A 26609-nucleotide genomic window follows, 5' to 3' on the forward strand; every position below is an offset into this window, starting at 1 on the left:
ACTCTTCGTGACCCCATGGACCAGAGCACGCCAGTCTTCCACTGCCTCCTGCAGTTTGGTCAAACTCATGTTAGTAGCTTCGAGAACACTGTCCAACCATCTCGTCCTCTGTTGTCCCCTTCTCCTTGTGCCCTCAATCTTTCCCAACATCAGGGTCTTTTCCAGGGAGTCTTCTCTTCTCACGAGGTGGCCAAAGTATTGGAGCCTCAGCTTCTGGATCTGTCCTTCCAGTGAGCACTCAGGGTTGATTTCCTTCAGAATGGATAGGTTTGATCTTCTTGCAGTCCATGGGACTCTCAAGAGTCTCTTCCAGCACCATAATTCAAAAGCATCAATTCTTCGGTGATCAGCCTTCTTTATGGTCCTGCTCTCACTTCCATACATCACTACTGGGAAAACCATAGCTTTAACTATACGGACCTTTGTCGGCAAGGTGATGTCTCTGCTTTTTAAGATGCTGTCTAGGGCTAGGAAGGTCAATTTGTTGATATATTCATGGGTTATATAGCTGTATCTATAGGATGCATAAGGTGTGTTTAGACCCACAAGGGTGTGGGAATTTTTTAAGGCCTTGAACAATAACCTCATCCATACAAAGGAAGTAAAATTCAGGAAACAAATGGAAAAAGTACTATAGCATGAACTGATGTTTTGAGTAGTGTCTTTTGCTTCTTTGGAATCATGACAACAGAACATCAATGCTATTGGGAAGAAAACAGGTTGGTTCTTACAAATGAAGGTTCTTAACCTGGAGCTCCATTTAGTTTAAATCTCATCTGTCCTCTTAGATCGGTGAGCAACATGCATTATTTTAATTTGTACAGTAACAAAGTATTTTCTGTTCTGTATGCTGCATTTAAAGCATGCAACAATGGTGTATTTATGTTCTCATTAAAGGGTAGAAAATATTTCACCTACTTTGAACTGATTGCTCAAACAACTAAGCTTTTAAAAAAGTCATGCTAAGAAGCACTCACAACTATGATTCAGCTTTCTTGTTTTTGATGGATACTTGGTTTGGTGGGATATTTAAGATTATTAAATACATATTAAGGTCAGAGGAGTAAATTATGGCATCATGGCACAAAGTCATGCCCTGTGCCTAAAACTGTTTTAGAGTGTTTCAGTTTTTTCTATAAAAAACCCTGACTGTGGCAACCACATCGTTTATGTCAAAAGTGTCTGCCTTGCCAAGAGAGAGGGAGAAGTCTGCCAGTGCTCATGAATAAGGCTTTAATATCCACCAGAAAGCTCACAACTTCTGAGAAACATACTTATTGCCACATAAAGGCATTTATTCACTACAAAAATCCATGTCTATGGAAATGTTTACTAGTTTTTAGAAGTAGTTTTCTAGCCATAATATAATCAGAGCCAGAAAGAGACAGAATCCAGTGATGTGATACATTGCTATTTTCATCTAATTGATTGCATCAGCAATATAATGTCTTTTTGGCTACAAAATAATATTCAGTGGATGCTTGGGTTGCGAACGTGATCCATGTGGGAGGCACGTTCGCAACCTGCAGCGCCACGTCTGCGCACTCGCAGGTTGCAATTTGGTACTTCTGCGCGTGAGCAAAGCGTGGTTCTGTTCCAGTACTTCCAGGTTCGGCAATGTGCGCAACCCAAAAACACACAACCTGAAGCATCTGTAACCCAAGATATGACTATATATACACTTTCACTACAAAAACCAGCACCTTTGTTTCCCCATTTTCTATCATGGAATATTCAACTTTAAGCCCACTTCTTTGACTGAATACACTGACCATAAGCTAAGCTTACTGTGCCTGAAAGAGGGAAGCACATAAAGATGTGGCTTCAGCGCCCGACCCCAAATTCTAAGTCCTATGTCCCTTGCCACATCACCACACTGACCCCTCTCTTCAGCTGACAAGCTTCAGGGGTGGGAGTTCTAGTTGATGCAGATGAGAAAGCCTCCTTCCCTCTGATCTATTCCTAAAGCTACAAAAATAGGTCCAAAGTGAAGTTGAGTTCAGGGCTACAGAAATATTTCCTTTTATCCATCGAGAATCTTCCACTATTCCGCATTGCTGAGTGTTGGGAAAGAGGTAAAGTAAGTTCTATCTATCCACTTCTCATATTGCTATGGATTTCTGTCAGCTACCAGCAGACAAGGCCACTAATAATAATAATAATAATAATAATAATAATAATAATTATTACCTGGGTATCCATTTGGGAGGTAAGGAAAAGGTTTTTGCCTTTTTCATAGGAAACAGTGATCTGAGGATCTTTCATCCAGTCCCTTTCCAGTAGACTGTGGTTATAGTAACTATCACCATAACCATCTTCAAACACTTTGAATTGTCGTAACACTTGGTTGCCCAACAGTAACCACAGTCATTGGGCATGGAGAGTCAGTTCCCCACACATGCCACCAAAAGAGGCCCCCTTAAAGACACCTTGCTGGCAGGATCCTGGTCTGGTTCACTTCTAGTCAAAAGAAGTGGCACTGTGGGTTAAACCACTGTGCCACTTGGGCTTACCGATCAAAAGGTCGGCGGTTCAAATCCCCATGACGGGGTGAGCTCCCATTGTTTGGTCCCAGCTCCTGCCAACCTAGCAGTTCGAAAGAACACAGTGCAAGTAAATAAATAGGTAGCACTCCGGCAGGAAGGTAAACGGCGTTTCTGTGCACTGCTCTGGTTTCGCCAGAAGCAGCTTAGTCATGCTGGCCACATGACCCGGAAAAACGGTCTGCGGAAGCGGACAAACTCGGCCTTTAAAGCAAGATGAGTGCCGCAACCCCAGAGTTGTTCATGACTGGACTTAATTGTCAGGGGTCCCTTTACCTTTATCATCCCAATATCCTTATTCCTTCACCTTCCATACCCCCATAAAGAATGAATAAATGAAATATGAATATATTTCAATAATGTGATCGAGGATAGTAACTGTTACAAAAACCATTCAATTTTTATCCAACAACAAAATTCCATGGCCAACCTGGATCCCAATGTAATATCTTGAAGCAAATAGTACCATCTTCTAATTTACATATCTTTAGGCACCAGGCGAAAACATTTGTCTTCCACCACCATTACCACACACATCAGATTTGAACATGAGCACATGGCTTATTAGGTACATAGATGGCGCCTGCCGTTTTATGCAGTTTCTAATCCACATGCTAAAAGGAAATCAATTCAATGAATTCTCATTAGTATATTCTGAATTATGCACTCCCAATTTCCTCTTCTGCAATTTCAGCAAAATCACTTCTATATTTACGCAGAGTAAATATATTTCAGCATGATGTTCCTTGGTTGTATTATGAAAGCAAATGTGCCAATAACTAGGCAAATCTGTGCACCAGATTATATATAAATAGGATCAGATACCATTCAAATTAGAGGTTCTTGTTGGTCACACATGATTTTTCACATCAGCAGCAGAGCAGCCATAGTGGTATTTTTAAAACCAATCACACTTGGAAAATCTACAGCTGCAAGTTATTTAAAATACAAAACCACCTGTGGACAAAAGGAATGTGATTGAATTATTATTTTTTACCCACATTTTAAGCCTTTTGAGCAAGTTCACGGAGATTTTAAAGCATGGAATATCTCATTATATGTTACATAATTTTATCATTTATAGTAATTCAGTTATTAAAATTAATCACTTTCATCAATAACACACACCAAAAAGGCACTCTGAAGATATGCTGTAAATGTACATACAAAGATACCATGATCCAGCCAACTTCACATTCATCTACCAATATTTTGTAGCTCCCCAGTGATGTTGCCAGTCCCCTTTATTTCTCCTAGGAATGCCTTGGAGAGCTGATCAGCTTCTAAAAACAATGGGTGGCACTAAACCAATAAGGTGATCCTACAATGATGGTCTGGAGTGGAAATTTTGCCATTTAATTTATCTTGTATATCCTTTTTCCCCCCCCTGTAGTGATCACGCATAGCTGAGTAAGATTGTCTTCCATGAACACGGTCTTAACAGTGAGTCCGTAAGTGACTGTGGAGGCCACTTTTGGATCCGCACAACCTTCCACAGAGGGGACATAGGTTTCTGGGCAGGAGTTGTATCACAGACAAGAGGAGAGAAAACAATTCACTCTCTATTGGATAAAGCGTGATTCGACCATTTTAAAATCACACTTGCTGGATTCAGGCAAAAAGTTATTTAAGTTGTCTGACAAAGAATCATAGCAAGTGTAGCACAGTGCTCAGAGTGTTCGTTTAGGACCAGGAATCTCAGGTGCAAATCCTCACAACCATGAAGCTCACTGGGTGTCTATGGGCTGATTACAATCTCTAATGTTCCTCCCTGTACAGTGGTACCTCGGGTTAAGAACTTAATTCGTTCTGGAGGTCTGTTCTTAACCTGAAACTGTTCTTAACCTGAAGCACCACTCTAGCTAATGGGGCCTCCCGCTACCGTCACGCTGCCGGAGCATGATTTGTGTTCTCATCCTGAAGCAAAGTTCTTAACCTGAGGTACTATTTCTGGGTTAGCGGAGTCTGTAACCTGAAGCGTCTGTAACCTGAGGTACCACTGTGTGGTTATGAAGATAAAAGGGGGAGGGACCATGTAAACTGCTCTGAGTTTCTTGGAGAAAGGGTAGAATTTAAATAAGTAATCATAACTGTGGACCGAGAGAGAGGGAGGGAGAGAGAGAGAGAAAAAGAGAGAGAGAGAGAGAGAGAGAGAGAGAGAGAGAGAGAGAGATATCTAACCCTTGGCTCCATAGTTTAGAACCACTACTGCAAAAATTAAAAAATAAAAATGGGAGGGGAGGGAGCTAAGACTTTCCAGAGAATATCTTACTTTCTCCTTCCATACTTCCAAGAAATTCTCTTTCCAATGCTTTCCAAAGCTAGAAGCATTCCTCCTCTGTATTCCTCTCCAATGTGGCAGATCACTATTATAAACTTGGCTAATTAAAAAAGGAAACAGTTGCAAAACAATTATGGCTTTAATATACATCTTGGAAAATAGATGACAAATTGACAAAACAGCAGCACATTGTTATATATAAAAAAAGTCCCAACTCCTAAACCTATATAGATTTCCAAAAAGGTTCAAAAGGGTGATGAGACCATTATGGGATTAAAACCATGCTTAGATTTGTAATCCCATAATCACTTTTTGGAAATGTGCTTTACTAATCCTGCTTCTTTTCTTTATGCACATCAATGCATCTTGGTGCATATATTAGTTATGTAGAGTGCATATTAAAACTAAGAAAAACATTGCTATAATAACATTACAGAAACAGGAAACATTGCTTTCTGAAGCTGAAATAATGGTATTGTTGCAAGTGTGAAAATGATTGCTTGCAAAGTAATCTATTGGGCTTTCTAACCACGCAATCTTTTTCACAATGACAAACACTGCAAGTTGAAAGACAGAAAAGGGCTGCAATCCCGTACACAGGTAGTATGATTTTAATAGGTTTTATATCTTCACAAAACTACGCGTTGGATTACAGCCATCGTTTTAGGACTCACAATCCACGGTTCCCCTGGAAACCTCACGAGAGCTATTTAGTAATTTTCAGTCCTATTCTAGCAGTCTGTTGCAAACTGCATCAAACTATATGAGATAAATAGCACCAGGCTTCCCACCCTAGCTTATTCTTAAGTAAAACTGACCCAAGTATATTTGGTTACTAGGTCTAAGGCTACCCTTCTGCCTGATACAGAAGCTCCAACTGGTGAAAAAAGTGCAGGTAGCAGCTACACTGTTGATGCGGACAGACTGTTTCCAGCACATAACTCCAGGGCTGATCATCTTGCACTGGCTGGCCATACATTTTGCAACCAGGTTTGAGGTTCTTCATAGAATCATAGTTGGAATTGCAGGAATATGCAGTTGTCCCATGCAGTAATAGAGCCTGCAACCCTGGCATTATCAGCGCCATGCTTTAACCATCTGAGCTATCCAGGTCTTGTAATAATTCACAAGGCCATTAACAAGTTGGGTCCAGGAGACCTCAAGGACCAGCTGTACCCTTATATCCCTGCCTGATCACTGAGGTCTTCAGGGGAGTCAGTGGTGGTGGCACACCCCCATGGCTCAGATGCAGAGCCTGTATCCACCAGGAGCTTTGCATTCAGTATCATGGGCTCACTTTTATGGAACTCCACTTCAGCTGAGGTCCACTCCCTGTTGAAATTCTGGCACCTACTAAATACCGTATTTTTTGCACCATAACACTCACTTTTTTCCTCCTAGAAAGTAAGGGGAAATGTCTGTGCATGTTAAGGAGCGAATGCCTACGGATGGCGGGGGGATCTGCTGCAGTCGTGAGCAGAGGATCCATGGTTCCCCTTCCTTCCCTCCTCCGTGGCTCGCTTTGAAACAGCAAAGCAGGAGAAGAGCCGCGGAGTGGGGAGGAGAGAGGGACAGAGAGCCTGCTTGCTTTAAAGGAGCAAAGCGGGAGAGGAGAGGAGCCTTCTCCCCTTATACCCCTCTTCTTCATTATTAGCAGCATCCTTCTCCACCCACCCCACGCGTGCTCCTTGTCCCTTGAGTGCTTTTCCTTCCCTCCCCACTTAAAACGTGGTTACAAAGCACGGATCCACATGGATCCTCAGGATTTTTGCACTGGGTCACCCCAAATTCACCATCAGATCACATAGCATGTCCATGGCTACATCTTGCACCAAAGAAATCATGCACCCACTGTTGCCTGGGGCCGCAGTGCTGCAAAAAACGTGGTTACAAAGCATGGATCCACATGGATCCTCAGGATTTTTGCATTGGGCAAAACTCACTGTCAGATCACATGTCTGTGGCCACAGCATGAACCACAAAAATCATGAAGTGTGCATGCACACGAAAGCTCATACCAAGAACTAACTTAGTTGGTCTTTAAGGTGCTACTGGAAGGAATTTTTTTATTTTGACAAAAATCATACACCCACTGTTTTGTTTAGAATATTTTTTTCCTTGTTTTCCTCCTCTAAAAACTACATGTGTGTTATGGTCGGGTGCGTGTTATAGAGCGAAAAATACGGTACTTTTTTAAAAAAAAATTCCAGCAGCCAATTTTACTGAATTCTAGTTTTATAATTTTAACTGATTTTTATTGGTTTTGTATTGAGCTTCTTGTACACTATACTGTAATTAAGTGGTATATAAATTGTCAAAATAAATGAATTTTACAGATCCCCTCCCCCCAAAAAATCAAATTGGGCCTCTTTTTTATACAATATAAGACCATGAAAATGACCAGGATGTGCAATGCTAACAGTGGTCCAACAAAATGTGCTTCTAGCATAACATTCATAATACAATGATCTTACCTAAAAGATGTATCTATTCTAAAATATGAAAGAGCTTTCCTGAGCAAGGGAAAATACAGAAGTGCTTTCTTGAGAGAACAATTTAATGTGCTGTCTTCAGCAGTACTTGAGGGTTGTTTTAAGAGCATGTTATTCCAAAACTGTATGAAGAGATGGCAATAATGAAACATTCAATTATATATTGCTATTGTGCAGTTTTTTTACAGAAATTTTGATATAGAGTGCCACCTTTTCACGATTATCCCAACTAGGGCATTCAGCTGATTAGGTGAATGTTCTCCCTGCAGAGATCAAGGTAAGCTAGTGACAGTAAAGACTGTTGTTAAAATAAGGGTTGCTCTGAACTTTAATTTGTATAAGAATTTAATTTGGACATTTGATATGCTTATTTGTATGTTTCTACTTAGTACACATTTTTCAATTGTGAGAGATATACCGTATTTTTCGCTCTATAACACGCACCAGACCATAACACGCACGTAGTTTTTAGAGGAGGAAAACAAGAAAAAAAATATTCTGAACAAAATAGTGGATATATGATTTTTGTGGTTCATGCTGTGGCCACAGACATGTGATCTGACAGTGAGTTTGGATTTTGGAGTAGTCCAATGCAAAAATCCTGAGGATCCATGTGGATCCATGCTTTGTAACCACGGAGGAGGGAAGGAAGGGGAACCATGGATCCTCTGCTCACGACTGCAGCAGATTCCCCCGCCACCCACAGGCATTCGCTCCATAACACGCACAGACATTTCCCCTTACTTTCTAGGAGGAAAAAAGTGAGTGTTATGGTGCAAAAAATACGGTATATTTATCTGCACTGGCAAGATCTAGGAATATAACACTATTTTCACTTACCAGTGGTCCTCTTGACTAATTTACAGAAGCAATAAACTAAGCAATGTTCCTCTTAGAATCAAATTAAAATAGCTTTGCACAATGTTGCAGTAAGATATAACACATTTTTCATCCATATTTTTCTGCCACACTTAAAATTTATTTCTGCCAGTGTTTCACTTAATATTCATGCAAGAAAACACCATGTACTACTGTCAATAGTTCTATTTATAACTACAGATACTTGAGGGGTTTTTTTATTTTAAAAAATCTTATTTTCCCCATGCCCCATAGGCCTATACTATATGTGTGTGTTTTGGCAAAAGTAAACAAATCAAGAGACCAGCATTTTCTGGAACCTAGAAATAAATAAAGATAAAGAGACAAAACTGATATTATGTGCTGCTTTAAAACAGGGACATTGAGTTTATAAAGTGCACATTGTCAAAATATTTCTTAATTCTGACACCTCCCAAATTATAACTGGCAAATGTGAACATTTTAGCACCTTTGCGCAGGTCAACGTATTAATAAACAGTACACATCAAGTTCTCACAGCCGCCAACCAAATGCCTGTGGGGAACCCTCAAGAACACTTAGGGGTTAGATCTTAGAACAAGAACATTTTCTCCTCCTGTGTTCTCCAGCCACTGGTATATGGAAGCATGACTGTAGAGGCAGAGCATAACCATCACGGCTTCCAGCCTTTGGAAGCCCTCTCCTCCATTCTCTAATCGCCTTCTACAGCCATCTAAACTGATGGCCATCACCTTCTCCTCTGAGAGTGAGTTCCATAATTTAACTATGTGCTTTGCGGGGGGAAAGTACCCTCTTTTATCTGTCCTGAATCTTCTGACGTTCAGCTTCATTGAATGTCTACAAGTTCTTTTGTTGTTAAGGGAGAAAAACCTTTCTCTAACTACTTTCTCCATGCCATACATAATTTTATAAATTTATATCATGTCGCATCTTACTCGCCTTTTCTCTGAACGAAAAAATCCCAAATGTCCACAAAATGGAAGATGGCAGGATCCCCAAGGATGTCCTCTACAGGGAGCTGGCAATCAATCATTACTGTGGTCAAAGACCAGACAGCAAAGTTAACAACAGCAACATATGCCAAATCTGCATGAAGAAGTTGATGTAATTAAAAATTCCCTATACAGTGGTATCTCAGACTACGAACAGCACTGTTAACGAACTATTCGGTGAACAAGCTCCGCAAAACCGGAAGTAGGTATTCCAGTTAGCAAACTCTGCCTTGGTCTACGAACGGAAGCCGAACTGTGGAAGGGCACCGGCGGCAGGAGGCCTTCAGCTAAAATCTGTATTCTGGAGATTAAAATCAGTACTCATTCGCCGGCCATCCTTGTCACCACAACCTGTCTTGTCCTCGGGGAGCTGGCTTCAGGCACCAGGCCCATTGGCAGACCAACTCTGTGTTGTAAAGATGTCTGCAAATGCGACATGAAGGCTGTTAACATCAACCCCACCATGCGGAAATCCCTTGCAGATGACCACAGTGTCTGGAGACAGTCAGGTCATGCATCCATAGCAGTGACCAGAGAAGGAATAACTGCTGGGAGGAGTGAAGAGAAGATGCCTTCATCTGCCCCAGCTACAACAAACTATGTCTCTCCTATATCAGTCTCTACAACCACAGCAAGCGTTGTAACCTTCCAACAGTTTGACATCACCCTCAAAGGCACACACCTCCACTGTCTCCCAAGAAAGACAGGTAACACCTCTGATTGTCTGGATTAAGTTTCAATTTATTTACCCTCATCCAGTCCATTACTGATGACAGACACTGGTTCAGAACTGACACACCTTCCTTGGTTTTAGGAGAAAATGAGAAAATAGAGTTGGGAGTCAACAGCATACTGGTGACACTGAAACCCAAAAGTCTGGACAACATCTTCCAGGGATTTCCTGTCAATGTTAAACAGCATGTGGAGACAGAACAGAACCCTGAGGGAGGGACCCTGCAAGCCAACAGCCAAGGCACTGAACAGGAGTCCCCCAACACCATACTCTGGGTTCATTCCTCGAGGAAGGAATGGAGACACTGTACTGATGATTATGTACGCCATAATAATAACAATTATAACAAAAAAAGGCTTGACATATCTCGCTTTGCATGTCATGAGTCTATCTCATATATTAGTTTCACCTTTTAAGTTGAATTACTGAAATAAATGAACTTTTCCACAATACTCTAATTTTTTTAGTTTCACCTGTATAACTATGCTTCCAGTACTGTACAATGCACTCCAAGTGCAGTCACACTATAGATCTGTGTAACAGCATTATGGTATCAACAGTTGTCACTTCCTTTCCTAATGATCCCTAGCATGGATTTTGGCTTTTCCACAGCTGACACACAATGAGACAATGTCTTCATCCAGCTTTGTACTAAAACCCCAAGGTCTTGGTCCTCGTCAGATGTGGCCAGTTCAGATCCTATGAACATATATGTGAGATTAAGTCTTTACACTTGTTTACACTGAAGTGAATTTGCCATTTTCAGTTTGAAGAAGTCCATCTCTTCTTGTTCTAATGATCCTGAAGTATTTAATATCTTTAGCGAATATGGCCACATTTGGATGTCCTTGGAGAAAAGACCAAAAAAACACCCTCATTTGGTATCACCATAAGGTACTTTTTGCATCCTCCCATAGATATGTGCCCAGACCCCAAGATAATGATCAGGTGCTCTCCTCTGGGTGCACCCACAAAATGAAGCAAATTGAATGGCTTTAAAGAAAAGGGCTTTTTCAGTGGTAACACACTGGTTCTAGAATGCCTTCAATAGAGAGACTCATCTGGTGCCTAGTTTGTGATCTTTTCGGTGCCAGGTGAAAACTTTTCCATTTTCCCAACTTTTAAAAATTTGGTTTAGTGCTTTAGAGATCTTTATCACTAGTCTTCTCTGTTGCTGATGTTACTTTGGTGTTTTCTGATGATTTAAAAATTTTCTTTCTGGTTTTATGTTCCTGAGGCATATAATAGTTTGTTATTTTGAATATTTTCTGTCCTCTACCCAGAGAACTTGGTTAACTGATGGTATAAAACAGTTGCAAATAAAATAAAAATAAATACATCCGAACAGGGGAACTCTGCCTTAAGGAACTTAAGAAATCAGGGTAATAAACCAAGATTGCATACATACAAGAATTACTAATAAATTACTTTGTGTCACATTTACTGTGCTAGTCACTCCATCTGATCACAAAGAAAATCTTTCCATAGTTCCAACCTCCTACAATTAGATAAATCCTACCTGTTTTCATTTTAGAAAGCAGGAATCAGAGTGCATCTTTCTATATAAAGGGGGGGGGGTGAGTAAGTTCCTAAATCCAGGGAGAAGACACTCTTACAGATGGAAAAGTCAACATATACAATCACAGTCTTCTTTACCTCTAATGGGAGAAAAAAAAGATTATACTTAAGAGTTTCTAAAATCCTGTCTATGCTCCAGGACTAATCTGAAGCTACCAACAGGTCAAAATTATTTTGAGCTGCTAGCACTGCACCTCAGGCTTGAAATCAAAGAACACAGATCTATTCTTATACACTTATTTTTGCAGTATTGCTCCTATGTGTGTCCTTCTTCAACCTTTTGAATTAAACACCTATTGAATTATAAAATAGGGAGACGCTCCAATAGTTTTCTAAGCCACAAGTTTCCCAAAGCAAAGAGGCCCTCTGCTTTATCATGAAAAACTGCTAGGTTCTTTTTGGAAAATAGCTGGATTCTGCAAACCACCTTATAACGTCTCTTGATGGGGAAGCATATCTGAAACATTTGCTCAAGTTACCAGTTTTAAGCTATAAGCACTGGCAGCTGCCATTGCCATTTTGTCCAACAGAAGTGAGCTTAAGTCTCCTTGGCACATAAAATTAAAATGCTATTGACAGTGTAATTAATCATTCAATATTTCTGACAAATGTTTTATTCCTAAAAACAAATGAGTAATTAAAAGAAGGCTCACATTTTTCACTGCTGTAACCTGAAGGCTGAGTCTTTGCTCTTTCCTCATGCAAGTTCCCTCCTCCTTTTAATGAAGTATGAGCAGGCAAACTATGGTTAATGTTTGTATTCAAACCACAGTGAGCACACTCACCTCAGTGTGGTTTCAAATTGTGATATTGTAAAGAGACACACTTAATAACAAAATCAAGATTTGGCCTGAAATGTGAAATGTTTTGAAAGCAGTAGAACTGATGTTCCACATCCCCAGTCCAAATTATGCTCACTAAATGTTGTTGTATTTAAATAATTCTTAATTGTTTATTTGCCTACAAATGATGATGCCACACATGTCTTCTTAGGAAAAGCCTTCCATTTTTTTAAAAAAACAAACCAAAAAACCTTGCCTTAGTGAAACCACAACTTAGAAAAGAAAAAAAAGTTACAGGACCCCTGGACCATTAAGTCCAGTGAAAGGTGACTATGGGGTGCAGAGTTCCTCTCACTTCAGGCTGAGGGAGCCGGTGTTTGTCCACAGACAGCTTTCCGGGTCATTTGGCCAGCATGACTAAACCACTTCTGGAGCAACAGGACACCGTGATGAGTGCCAGAGCGCACGGAAACATCATTTACCTTCCCGCTGCAGCAGTACCTATTTACTACTTGCACTAGTATGCTTTCGAACTGCTAGGTTGGCAGAAGCTGGACAGAGCAACCGCAAGTTAACTGACCAGGGCACCTTTACCTTTACGTTAAACCACAACATACCCTTGGCTAAAGCAGGATTCTAAAAGATGGGGAAAGGCTCTCCTAGAGTATCTTGGTCCTAAATCATTTAAGGCTTTAAAAGACCAGCACAAGTATCTTAAATCGGGCTTGAAAGTGGGTAGATTATATCAATGCAGATTTTTCAAAAAATTATGGAACACCTCTTTCTACCCCCATGAAAATTATTGCAACTGGGTTCTGTACTAATGAAGCTTCTAGATCAGGGGTCGGCAAGGTTTACCTCGCCTGGGCCATTTCACTCTAGTGGAGATCCTTCCATGGGCCGGATTGCACCCACGATTTCCGGCGTCTGCGCAGATGCGATTTCTGGGGCCACGGAAGTGAGTTCCCGCACCGCACGCAGGGACTCGCCGAGTAGGCGGCTCAGTTTGGGGGTGGCTCGTGGGGTGGTTAAATGACCCCTGTGGGCCACTTGTGGGCCATGGGCTTTAGGTTGCCTACCCCTGTTCTAGATTGTCTTGAAGGGTAACCACACATAGAATGCATTACAGTAATAAAGTAGTAGGTCACCAAAGCCTGTCTCACTATGGCTAGGCTATCCTTATCCAGGAACAATCACTCTTGGTGAACCAGCTGAAGCTGGTAAAAAACACTCTGGTCATCAGGATCCCAAGTGAACGATAGATCGAGGAGTACCATCAAATGGCATACTTGTTCTTTCTGGGAGAGCACAACTCATTCCAAAGCAGAATCAATGCCAATTTCCAGGACACAAGAGCCACCCACCTTCCCTCAGCCTTTTCCTTCTGTTTACATACTCTCTTTACTCCTTAGAGTACAATGACAGAACAAAGGAATGCCAAATTGTTGTTTTAAGATAATATTAACATGTACAAGTGATGTCCACAAGCCCCAGAGCAATATTTGGCTGTATGTTGCAGTTAGGCTATTGCTGTGTAACTAGGTTATAGGCATAAAAATGGGTTCTTGTTCATTAGCAATTTTACTAGCTCACTAGGCCAACAAATTCAGCAAATAAGCATCAGCTTGCCTAATAGTGCAAGATATTAAGCTATTACATTCTGTAACTAATTTATCTTAACCCAAATACCAATGAAAGCCAGCTGGAAAAGCCAATACATCTATGTGAAATAATTAAAATATATTTAACAAATACAAAAACTATTAGAGAAACAATACATATGGGGGGGTCAGGAAGCTTCACAAGCGATATTGCAAGTTACTTACGCTTCTATATTTGCATTTTTCCCCCAGTATGGCCACAATGAGACAGAACTTTAAACAATAGATTTGCATTATGTGAACGAACAGCAGCAAGACGGGCTCACATGCTCATCTCTCCGATTCCAGTGTGTCTGGAAGGAGATTGGAAGCTTCCATTTTCATCCTAGACCAACTTTGGATCAGATGTCATCAAATCCTGAACTGGAGAGTCTGAACTATGGCATGTTGAAACAAAGTAGCTTAATATAAAAACAGTTTGAAGTAGCCACAGTTACGACTAACCACAGTTTGCGCAAGTTCAAATGTCACATCCAGCTACAGTTAAACTAAAAGGGAAGCAAAAGTTTCATAACTCTTTGCAGCCATGAATGAGGGAATTTGTAAGCCTTGTTCCAGCATGTTCATAAAACTACAGTTTAGCAAGATGCCCAAACTATCCCATAATTATGTATTTTTACTATAAGGACTCGAAATCTGATGGTACTAGTACAGTATAGTATATTTGTGGTCATGCTGCATGTCTGAGAATGGATGCAGAAAATAAGTAATAGCAACTTGTCAGTGGAAAGTCAAAATGAACCGATTTCATTAACCTGGTATTTACTGAGATAACCTTTCCCTAAACAGGGTTTTTAATTACCTTTGCAGAGAAAAATAAAAACAAATCAGGTTCATGAATACACTCTACTCTATACGGCACAGCAGCAGTTTTTGCAGGGAGATCTATGCTGTAACTATGGTTTGTTAAATCATACCAAACCAAACTGATTTTGAAACCATATCTTCCCCCACCCCCAAAAAAACCAAACACACTGCTCCTCCACTCTTAAACAGACATCCCAATGCAGTTTCTTTGGTTGGAATTTGCTGTTCAAGCAAATACCTCCGGAAAGTGAGCCAAGTCACAAATGACACATTCCTCATCTTTCTACCTTGAACAACATTAAGACAAATATGGGGCCACGGTTGTCCATATTCTCTGCCACACAGAAAGCAGCTGCAACCAGAATGCTGGATTAGATAGACGAACTGTTTTCCTAAGGCTGCAAACTAAGTACAAGACAAGAGATGATAACAAAGTTGTCGTCACTCTGAACTAGCTTGGTTTGCTCTCACTGACATCATTACCAGGCAAAATCTGACAGCCGTCACCTAGGAAGACAAGGTTCTGATTTCAAAGAAAAATGTAACTGAAGCAGTGGCTGTGAAGAAATTATGTACCAACACAAAAGAGCAAGGCATTTACAGGGAATATTCCCACTCTGCATGGCAGTCACATTTTCAAGCTAGAAATGTTTGACAGTGAGTATCAGTCTTGTTTGTGGCATGTTCCAGGTATTTGATTCAAAGATCCTCCATCACAGAGTTGCAGTGTGTTCAGAAATTTCCATATACGACCCAAGATTAAATGGCCATCCCAATAGTCCCAATGTTTTAAGCCTTTTCAGGTCTTCCCCTGAACTATGTACCATTAATACGTATGCTCCCGCAAATTCAGTGAAATCCTGTACTTAATTTAGCATTACACCATTAATCCCAGGGGATCTAGAGAAACCGTGTGCTGATAGCCAACATGAAATGAAAAAGAATATATCTAAAATGCCAGTAGAGATTCTTCTCAAAGGATTTATTTTTAAGGTCGGCAAATAATCTGCACTCACTTTAAATTACTTTCAGCAAAGGCCCACTAAAGACAATGTAAGTACTTCAGCATTTGCACACTGAAAATGTAAATGTACAGCCAACCAAATAAAAATGGTCACATTCTCACTTTAAAAACCAACACATTATGCAAACAGATACATATTTAGGTTTGGCTACTAACATGAATTAGTAGCTAACTAACATGTTAGCTACTAGCATGAGTTTGACCAAACTGCGGGAGGCAGTAGAAGACAGGAGTGCCTGGCGTGCTCTGGTCCATGGGGTCATGAAGAGTCAGACACGACTAAACGACTAAACAACAAATACATATTTACTCAGGTTAACCCCACTATATTCAATGAGATTTACTCCAAGGTGGTTGTCCTTATGACTGCAGCCTGAAATAATGAAGATGAACTCACAAGTAAATGTTTTGGATAAAGAAAGAGCACATCATCTTACTTTCCAAAGCTCAAAACAGATTCTTGAATAATGCCCTGAAAAACTCCTGAAAATAGTATTTTCCTCCCAAAGGTCACAACTCAATTAAGGAGTTTCATTGAAATAATTATAAAGCTGATATTTTACATATTACATTTTAATATATCATACTGGTTTTAATATATTTATAGAACATAGATGTTTAGAAATCATAGGCGTTACTTAAAAAACACATTCAATCAAAAGAACAGGGTACCCTTAGCTGAAATTTGCTGTATAATGCACAAATCCAATTGCTCTTCTGCGTTTTGTTTTTCATGGCACATAACCTCTTTCATTGGCCTATTTAAATTGATTTTTTTCACTACTTAATGAGATAGTGACACTGGGGCAAGCATATTCTAATACTAAACCAACACAAAAACATGGATCATATGCATAATAAAAGTTATGACTGTTTATGTCATCCATTGATGTTATGCAAAAGGCATGTCACCTTGCTGAAAAGTTATGGGGATTAATAACTTGATCCTGACCACACTCACTCAGATGTTTTCATGTAATTTTGACAAAACATATATCAAATGTGCATAGGGCTTCAAGCTTGGTACAGATTTTCACAGCTGTTTTTTTAGGGTGGGCTATGGATGTAGAAAACAGAGTTTTTCTGTTCCGTGTATATTAAGCAGACATATAGTAGTTTCGTCACACCCCTAAATTGGCTCCCCTCATCCTAGTGGGTTGATCGGTGTCATCAGAGATTGGACCTATATAGCAGGGGGGGGGAGGGGCAGGAAATGAGCTTGAGGCAAAGCAGTTATGCTTTAAATGGCCACTTCTCCCAACCCATCCTGCTCACTCAGCTCTCACCTCTGCCATTGTTTCAGTGGCGTAGCGTGGGTTGTCAGCACCCGGGGCTAGGCAAGTAATTTGCGCCCCCTAACCCGTGGATTTGCGCCCCCTAACCCTAACCCCCAGATGTTGCGCCCGGTGCGGCCGGCCCCCCCTGCACCCCCCACGCTACGCCACTGCATTGTTTTAAAAAACCACTCCCCCCTCTGTTTCCTTTATTCAACCGCCATTTTAAAACCTGCCTTCTCTTTTGCTCCCCCACCCCCCAACCTGACTTCATGCAAATCCAGGATTGTGATGGAGCACTACAAATCCTCCAGTGTGCGGACATATCCTCCAATCAGGACTGTGTGATGACAGCTTTACACTTCTATGTATATTGGAAGACGTTTAACTTCAAAAACCACCATTACTAATCCACTCTTCCTTACCTCATACGACCAGACACACTGAGTTCCACCAAACCGGCGAACACATCGGCCCACTTCCACATCCTCATGAGTAGTGTACATTTCTCGAAGGCATTCACCTATATGTGGCACCATCCTCCTAAGAACTTCGCGGCTGAAGATCATCCCAGGTCCTCCCATGCAGAAATTCTCTCCTGGCTCAAGGCCCAGTTTTCCAAGTTCTTCAATATTCCCCAGTCCTGTCTGGCCCAAATAGAGAGGTTTACTGCTGTTCAGTGACCGAAGGAACTCTTCCAATTTTTCCCCTGTAAGAAAAAGGAGAGGAAATATTGTTTATGACACACAATCAAGAGATTCTGTCTTTCAACATTACAACTATAATCACTTGCTCTAACACAGCAATTACCTCTCTTTCACTAACACAGCAATTACCTCTCTTCCACTTCAACGAAATGCAAGCATACCAAGGCAAGAGGAAGACAAGGATAGTAGGACTTTGAAAAACTTTCTACACGCTACTGGGGCCATGACTGCCTGTAACATTAAGTCAATGTTTTTCTAGGACAGTGGCTTAGTCCCTAGAACCAGTAAAAGACACTTCTGCTTACACAAGGGGAAATCAGATTCCTACCATTTCCAACCTCCATCACCCCCAGTCAACCTTCTACACTGGATTTCAAACTTCATGAGCAACCTTTTCAGAATCTGCAGTGGGATAAAGAGAATGGAAAGCCCCATTACGCAAGCAGAACTCTACACTGAGTTCTGTGGATAGAAACTAATTCTCAGATTCAAGAGTTAAGTGGCAAGCTTAAAATACACCAATCTCCGCCATCCAATTTCTCCCCACTTAGTTACTGATGCAACTGTACCCATTTTCCCTTTCTCTATGACTGTTACCATCATATACACACTGCTGAGTTTCTGGGCATTCAAGGGCTATTCAAGCCCCTGGGTGAAAGAAAAGCATACCTAAACTTAAAATAGTTTGGTCATCCATTCGTCCAACTAGATCCAAAATCAATAAAGGGAGGTAAGTAACTACAACAGTGGAACAAGAAGAATATGGAAAAAGTAGAGGAAGAGCCCAAGCAAGCAAAGTTGGAGCATGCACCTTTTTAAAAAAAAATTAAAATAAAATTACCGACATAGACGTGTATTTGCAAGGATGAGATGTGTTTATGACAGTGAAAAATAATGCAAGTTAAAATAAGGAACTATGACTATTTATTTTCCTTAAAGTAAATCCCACTAAAATCGATGGAATTTAGTTCTAATTGAATATACTGAAGTGCAAATTAAATTTAAAATAGAGGGCAATAGTTATATGGATAAATGAACTTTATAAAAACCTTCTAAAGGGGAAGGGCCATGAAATGTAGCAGTGTATTTGCTTTACATACAGAAGGCCCGCGGTTCAATGCCTGGCATCTCCAGATAGGACTGGGTTTGACCTTCTGCCTGAAATCTTGAAGAGCCAATGCAAGTCTGTGCAGACAGTACTGAGTTAGATGGTTTGACTCAGTATAAGGCAGCTTCCTCCATTCCTCTTTTGATTCTGTTGCAGGCTACCGCAACGTCACTGTTGCAGAGCAGTGTTATAAACTCAGATACTGTATATACTCTAGGCGCCAAGTGGCTCCTTAAACCAGAGTTACAGCTGCCAAAACGGAATGCCTGGTTGCCATTTTGGGGTGAGATGCCTCAAAAGTCTATTTTTCAATACAGTGGTACCTCGGGTTAAGAACTTAATTCGTTCTGGAGGTCTGTTCTTAACCTGAAACTGTTCTTAACCTGAGGGACCACTTTAGCTAATGGGGCCTCCCGCTGCCGCCGCCCGATTTCTGTTCTCATCCTGCAGCAAAGTTCTTAACCAGAGGTTCTTAACCAGAGGCACCGTCCGTTAAGAGTTTGGGTGTAATCTTCGACACCTCCCTTTCCATGGAGGCGCAGATTGCAGCTATAACAAAGGCGGCATTTTTCCATCTCCGCCAAGCTAAGCAGTTGGCTCCTTACCTCTCTCGCCCTGACCTAGCCACTGTGATCCACGCGACGGTCACCTCCAGACTGGATTATTGTAACTCGCTCTACGTGGGGCTGCCCTTGAGACTGACCCAGAAACTCCAGTGGGTGCAGAATGCTGCAGCGAGACTCCTTACGAGGTCTTTGCTGCAAGATCACATTCACCCGGTGCTATACCAGCTGCACTGGCTCCCAGTGGAGTACAGGATCAGGTTTAAGGTGCTGGTTTTAACCTTTAAAGCCCTATATGGCCTAGGACCCTCGTACCTACGGGACCGCCTCTCCTGGTATGCCCCACAGAGAAACGGTCTTCAAATAAAAACATCTTGAAGGTCCCAGGCCACAGAGAAGTTAGGCTGGCCTCAACTAGAGCCAAGGATCTCCAGGCATGTATCTCCAGATGGTGGAGACGTCAGGTATCATTCTGGCGCCCGGACATCTTCACTTGGCCACAATTGACTGATAGCCAGGTACAATATGTGCCTAGCACCTGGCAAATTTCAAAAGCAGCTGCAGAGTCCAATGTTATGTATCAAAGTAATAATAATAATAATAATAATAATAATAATAATAATAATAATAATAATAATAATAATAATAATTTATTTATACCCTGCCCATCTGGCTGAGTTTATTAACATTTTTTAAAAGTTTAGCCCTAGTGTAGAAAGCAATTTGAACCATCAATAAGTACATGTTCCCCTGCACTTCCATGGCTGAATATGTTAACTTGAAAACTGAAACTTGTAACGAAGGCCATTTCATATGAGGACACACAGTTTGTTTAGAGAGAGAGAGAGATTACCACAATGCACAAATTAAATGATTTTTATTCTTTTTGCAGTGTAACTCAGATTGATCCACTTCATTACCAATTTTCACAGTCTCTTAACATCACTGGTAATATTGACCATTATTTGCTACATAATTACAGTGTGTGACGTCCAACCTTAGCCATACTCAGAACATACCCAATGAAATCAATGGACTTGAGTTTCTTAAGGAAGTACTGCAAAACCTTGGGCACTGCTTTAAAATTTCTCCACTCAAGAACATACTCTCTGGATTTACAATAATAAAACATATATACTGTCAGTAGCCCAAAGCCAGCTGTAGTCAAAGGACTTGCATTCCCATTTGCAACAAGCGACACATCCATCCACTTCAGTGGGGCTCAGGTAAGTATCCTAATGCACGTAGAGATGTGCACCTGGAAGTACATCAGCAATGTGCACAAAGGGAGGGTACTTATGCATGCAGATTCTGTCCTGATGAATCCGTATAAAGGTTTCCCACAATGCCCTGCTGCAAACCCAGACCAGGAATGTGACAAGTTGCCTATCTCTATTAAGAGCTGAAGAGGAGGGAAGATTGTGAACAACAACAAAAATGCACTGAATTAAGCAACAACATAACATATACTTTACAATGTTTTACTTTTATCTTCCTTACATTTTAAAATGGGGGGGGGGTATTTAAAGTCATTAAAGAAACAAAGCGTTTGCATTCCAGTTCCTAAGTTAAAAAGGACAGCAATGGATAACCAACATGTAATGCTACCTGTATACTTACAAAGGGTAAGATGAGGATGGACTGCCACCCTTAGGTTGCAAAGCTGAGTGATGCAAGAAATTCAACTGTAGCATACTAAAAAACAACAATGTTGAATTCCTAGCAACCCTAAATTAACATCTCCCTAGCATTTTATTTCACACCATGTAAACTAGATTGTTTGTTTATCTCCCGCCCTTTTTCCCTGGCGGGGGGCTCAGGGAGGATTATTTATTTTTACTGGAGAGGCCAGAGAACAATTATGTTTGGACAACATTTGACAGGTTCCAGCACCTTTTTGTTATCTCATGATTAACTCAAATGTAAATTCCACTAGGTTCTATGTGCTTTACTACCAGTAAATGAGTCTAGGGTTGCAGCCCAAGACATATTGAACTGTGACTGTGTTCCTAGAAGGCTAGATTCCCAGTTGGTCACAGAGATCACTAAGGGGCATAGTTGAGGAAAAAGATGCCTTGGTTCCATAACTAATATTGATATTCCTTGAAAAGTCTTGAGTCAATTCCTTTTGCCTTGTAACTTAAAGTTCCAACTAAAGAACAACACTGGTAACCAGTGCAATGCAGAAATATGAAACAGATAACATCTGAATGATCACACTTTGACCATTTGCTGCCTCTGTAACACATAAACAGTTACTTAAGTGAAACTAAGACCTTTTAAACCACATTAGGGACTGAAGTGAACACTTCAATCTTATTTCTAAGAGTAAATGTTATCAACATTTCTTACTACTTATGCATGGAGTAAACTATTATGCTGACAAGCACATTACTTCTGAAAAACATGCTCCTTTCTGCATTGCCCACAGAGCTATGGACACCAGGATCTCAACATGTCACTCGCACAACATGCCAAGTGATCTTGAAAATAAGCAAAGAATTGAAGGATAATTCCAGTATTTGTTGTTAATGACATTAAAGAAATGTTTACATGTGGCTGAGTACAAAAATATTGGCTATGCTTTCTAAATCTAAAAAAAGAGAATAGATTATGTATGGATGAGGCATCATAATCTTGTTTTACACCCAGTTATTGGCATGAATTATTCCTTGCACTTTCAACCTCTTGCCTTGTTCACTTCTCTTCCCTTCAGCCTGTCACAACAATGTATATGCATCCTACAACTTTCTCTGTCCACTTCCAGCTTCACTTTGCAAAACTTTCTGAGACAATAAACTGGTTTGTCTTTATACTTAAGCACTGGATTCCAGCTGTTCTGCTGGAACTCATCACAAACCTGCAAATCCTTAACAAGCTGCAAACCATAAAAGCTTTCATGCAATTAAATACCACATCAGACTGCGTATACTGCTAGGAAGAAATCCAACTCATCCACCATCTACCAGTATAACTTTTATAATAGTCTAATAATAATGCACAACAAAATAGTCCTGAAGCTTCCTGGTTGTTGCCACAGGTCTCCCATCACACTTTCAAGCAAGTCACAGTTTCTGTGAGTACAGTACTTCAGAACATTTACTGTGAACATCACTGCTCTTGATAATATGTTAATGCAGGTAAAACTCCAAATCTGTAGAAATAATAAGTGAATGTGTGTATTTCTATCAATTAAGGCCAGAGGGAAGACTGGGTTTGTTTGTTTTCATCCCACTCTGCAGGTGACTTAAGATTCTTCCATAAGATGGGCTCTCGGCCAGAGGAAAAACAGAGCCTAAAACTCTGACAAACACTTGACAGGTCTAAGCAAAGTCCTGGAGTTTGGAAGGTGGGGCAGGGACCTGCATAGGCAGGCGTGTGCTCAACAAAACCACTAGAGATCTAGGAAGCCAGCCACGCTGCCACACTCACGTCTGTTTTAAAAAGGGGTCATTAAATGGCATAACTTTCCAAGTTATTTATTGCAGGTAGGATGCAGCAGAAAGCTACCCAAAGCACCTGAGATTCTAACCAACTTGTTGAAACCTGATGAAACAAACTCAGCTTTACGGGGGGGGGGGAGGGATACATCTCAGTGTGTCCCTTTTGAACAACTCTGCAAGGTAAGCCAACCGGAGAAATCGCCTGAATAGGATAGGTGCTACTCTTAACCACTTGTAGGTTGCCATGCAGTGTGAATGGCCCTGGCACTGAAATTTGCCCAACCCCTTCATGGGGAATTTGGTGGGTGCTCGGGCACCCAGGGCACCAGCACCTATGGGCTGCAGCACAATCCTATTCATGTTTGCACTGAGGTCAGTGGGGAACATCACTGCCCTAACGCTCAGGATTGCAGGACACGTTTAAGACGCCGCTCCAGAACAACTCCTAAAATGAGTGGCATTGAGTCTCCACTCTTGCATGCCCAGAAGTCCTGGTGGTCTACAGTTTCACACGTGCAGGCACCGAGACTTTCTCAGTGGTGCGCCCATGCACTCTGCCCATGCTCAGGTCCGCCTTGTTTACCATACCTCACACGGTTGTTCAGAGCTTAAAAACCCGGGAAACGTCAGCAGCAAGTCCCGGGGCTCAGCCCTTCAGCCCCGCCATCCATCCACAGGGCTGCCATACCTTCAGGTGTTTTAACACTGCACACAGCTTGAGCATCATTTAGCAGGCCAAACGACAAATCAACTTCACACTTGCTCCAAAGAACATACAACTTGCATTATAAATTTCATGTTCATAAAAATATGGGGCAGCCATATGTCTAGATTTTCAAAGACACTGCTGAGATTTCAAAGGCGGGATTGACTTGGGGGGGGGCGATTTCTGAAGTCAATCAAAAAAATCATTTTTGGGTGGAAGCTCAGCAACTTTTGGGTTTTGTCTTAAAAAAACTCAACAACTTTTGGGGGTTTCCTTTAAAAAGAAGCTCATCAATTTCAGGTCTTCCTAAAAAAAAAAAACCACCTCAACAACTTTTGGGGTGCCCTGGCTTTTACTTTGTGAACTAGGGCGCCCCTCTCCATCCCTCCCCTTTTCACCTTTGATGTAGACGTCGTCGTCGGCGCGCATGAACCACTCGTAGGCGTCCAGGTAGTGGTCGTGCATGTACTTGAGCATCATGAAGGACTTCTTCTGCGGCGGGTACGAGTCGTCCACGCCGGGCAAGGCGACCACGGGCAGCGGCCGCTCCCCCCTCGAGGCGGCCGGAGGCACCGAGCCTTGGCTGGAGAAGAACTCCACGCGGCCGGGGATGGAGGCGGCCCACGTCCGCTGCGCCGCCAGCGCGCGGCTGCCCAGGTACTTCTGCGCGGTCATCACCCCGACGTAGAGGAAGCGGCCGCGGGGCGCGCAGCCCGGCGCGCCCGCGTAGTCCCCGCTGCCGTTGTGGCTGCTGCTGCCGTGGCGCCCGGCGCCTTCTTCCTCTTCCTCCTCCTCCTCCTCCTCCGCCTCCAGAGGCGGCGGCGGCGGCGACGGGTCTCCTTCTCCGGCGGCTGCCACGGCGAAAGCGGGCGCGGGCTGGCCCTCCGCTTCCCGCCTCGGCTTCTCCCCTTCAGCCGCCTCAGGGCGCAGCTGCCTCTTGTCCGCGCGGCCGTAGAAAGCGCAGAGGCGGCCGCCGACGACGCCCGCCCCGGCGGAACTCACGCCGCCGCCGCCGCCGCCTCCTCCTCCGCCGCCGCCTCGCCTTTTCCTCTCGCTCAGCTCGGCCACTTTGGGCGCGACGAGCCACGAGGCGACGGTGAAGCCCAGCACCAGCCCCAGCGCCACGCTGAGCCACGGGCGCCGGGAGCGCGCGGCCATGGCGCTGGGGAGGCGAGCTGAGGGTCCCGCTGCCGCCGCCTCTTCGCCGTCACCACAGAGTCCGCTTCTCGGCGCGCAGCTGAGGCAGAGAAGGCGGCGGCGGCGGCGGCGGCTCCGAGCGAAAACTTCTCTCCCGCCGCCGGCGCCGCGGAGGCACACGTCGGGCTTCGCTGGCGGCGGCGGCGGCACCTGGGCGGCGGCGGCGGCCCCTCCCACGGCCCGGCCTCCTCCGCGCAAGGGCGGCAGAAGAAGAAGAAGAAGCAGCGGCCAGCGAACGAGCGGCCGCTGCTGTTGCTGCTGCTGCTGCTGCTGGAGCCGGGCAAGGAGGCCGGCGCCGCCTCGCTCTGCGCCGCCGGCCGTGGATTCCGAGCGCCTCCCTCAGGAAGGAGCGGCTACAGCCGGCGCCACTCCCACGGGGGGGGGGGTTGCTGCTACACGAGACTCCTCCGCAACCGCCTCTCCGCAAGGGAATCGGTTCAGAATTCCCAGGCCTGCCATACGTCCGTGTTTTCCAGGACACGTCCAGCAATTCGCCTCGCGTCCGGGATTAGTATTAAATTTCATTATTTTATATATAGAGAGAGTTTCTATTGAGTTTTCCATTTTTACGTCTCACTACAAACATTTCCCATCGTATTCTCTATATTCAGTTTCTTCCCTCCTCCAAGGTTCATTTCATCCCCTATAGTTATAGTTATAATCCGTGGGTTGCCATCTGATTTTATTCTGCTCCAAATTTGATTTTAAACTGTATTTCAATTGATTGTTTGATTTATGTTTTTAATGTATCATACTTTGATGTTAGCCTCCCTGAGCGCAGTCCTGGCTGGGGAGGGCGGGGTATAAATAAATTTTATTATTGTTGTTGTTGTTAACAATTATTCCTGCATATTTTAACTATAGCCACTCTTTATTAGTTCTCCGCTCCTGCAACACCCACAAATGTCACTTTGCAATGTCGATTTTGTCTCATTCTGCCCGCGTTTTCACCTGTGCTATGGTTTTCCATATACAGTGGTAGCTCTGGTTACGAACTCCGCTAACCCAGAAGTAGGTCTCCTGGTTGCATACTTTGCCCCAGGATGCGAACGGAAATCATGCGATGGAGGCGCACGTGCAGCAGGAGACCCCCATTAGCGAAAGCACGCCTCAGGATAAGAACGGTTTGAACTTAAGAACAGACCTCCGGAATGAATTAATTTCGTAACCAGAGGTACCACTGTATCATTTCCCCACTCATCTTTAAATACCGGTTCTTCTTGCTCTCACATTCCATTTGTTAAACGTGATAATTCCAGAAATAAACCAGAAATAGGCGGGCCTGGATTATTTTTCGGAAATTGGGCAAATGTTTGAAATGTTAGACATGTCTAAACCAGGCACCTCCAAAGTCCATTTCAGGGACCTAATCTGGCCCGCCGGTTGGTTTAATCCGGCCCTTGTGGCAGTTTATTTCTTGGGGTAAAATTCTAAAAAACCTCCACAACTTCAATCCTAAAAAAAAGCTTAAAAAAGGTCAACAACTTTGGTTGCTCCTTTGGTCGGCCCTCATGGTCCTTCACTTCATCACATCTGGCCCCCTTTGGAAAAAGTTTGGACACCACAAAGCTCAACAATTGTTGGGTTTTCCTATTTTATTTTTTTAAAAAAAAATAGCTCAACAATTTTGGGTCTTCCTAAAAAAAGCTGAACAACTCCCAGGTGTTCCTTTAAAAAATTTACTTTTTACTTTTTGAAATATGGCAACCCCAGAATTAGTCTTCCCACAATGCATTTCTTCCAGTAACTCTTTGTGCCCAGAGTTCGGGATTCCTCTCGTACGTCGGCAGCTCATCATTTCTTCACAAATGGTCACATAAATCCCTTCTCACCACCCACCGCCTTCTTCATCTGCACCTT

General features: G+C 42.5%; 1 protein-coding gene across 1 annotated transcript in view; it reads right to left on the reverse strand.

The window, feature by feature from the left end:
* The window catches only part of CHSY3 (chondroitin sulfate synthase 3), a 112537-nt gene extending 87634 nt beyond the window's left edge, over positions 1–24903 (reverse strand). Inside the window, exons 1-2 of the mRNA XM_081213667.1 lie at positions 23951–24903; positions 17451–17734 (exon numbers count right to left, since the gene is read on the reverse strand). Of these exons, the coding sequence (XP_081069793.1) occupies positions 17451–17734; positions 23951–24710 (1044 nt within the window). The 5' untranslated portion in view covers positions 24711–24903. The remainder of the gene's footprint in view (positions 1–17450; positions 17735–23950) is intronic.
* Positions 24904–26609: the final 1706 nt, after the last annotated feature.

Source organism: Podarcis bocagei (assembly GCF_964188305.1).
Source record: "Podarcis bocagei genome assembly, chromosome: 11".
Taxonomy (NCBI): domain Eukaryota; kingdom Metazoa; phylum Chordata; class Lepidosauria; order Squamata; family Lacertidae; genus Podarcis; species Podarcis bocagei.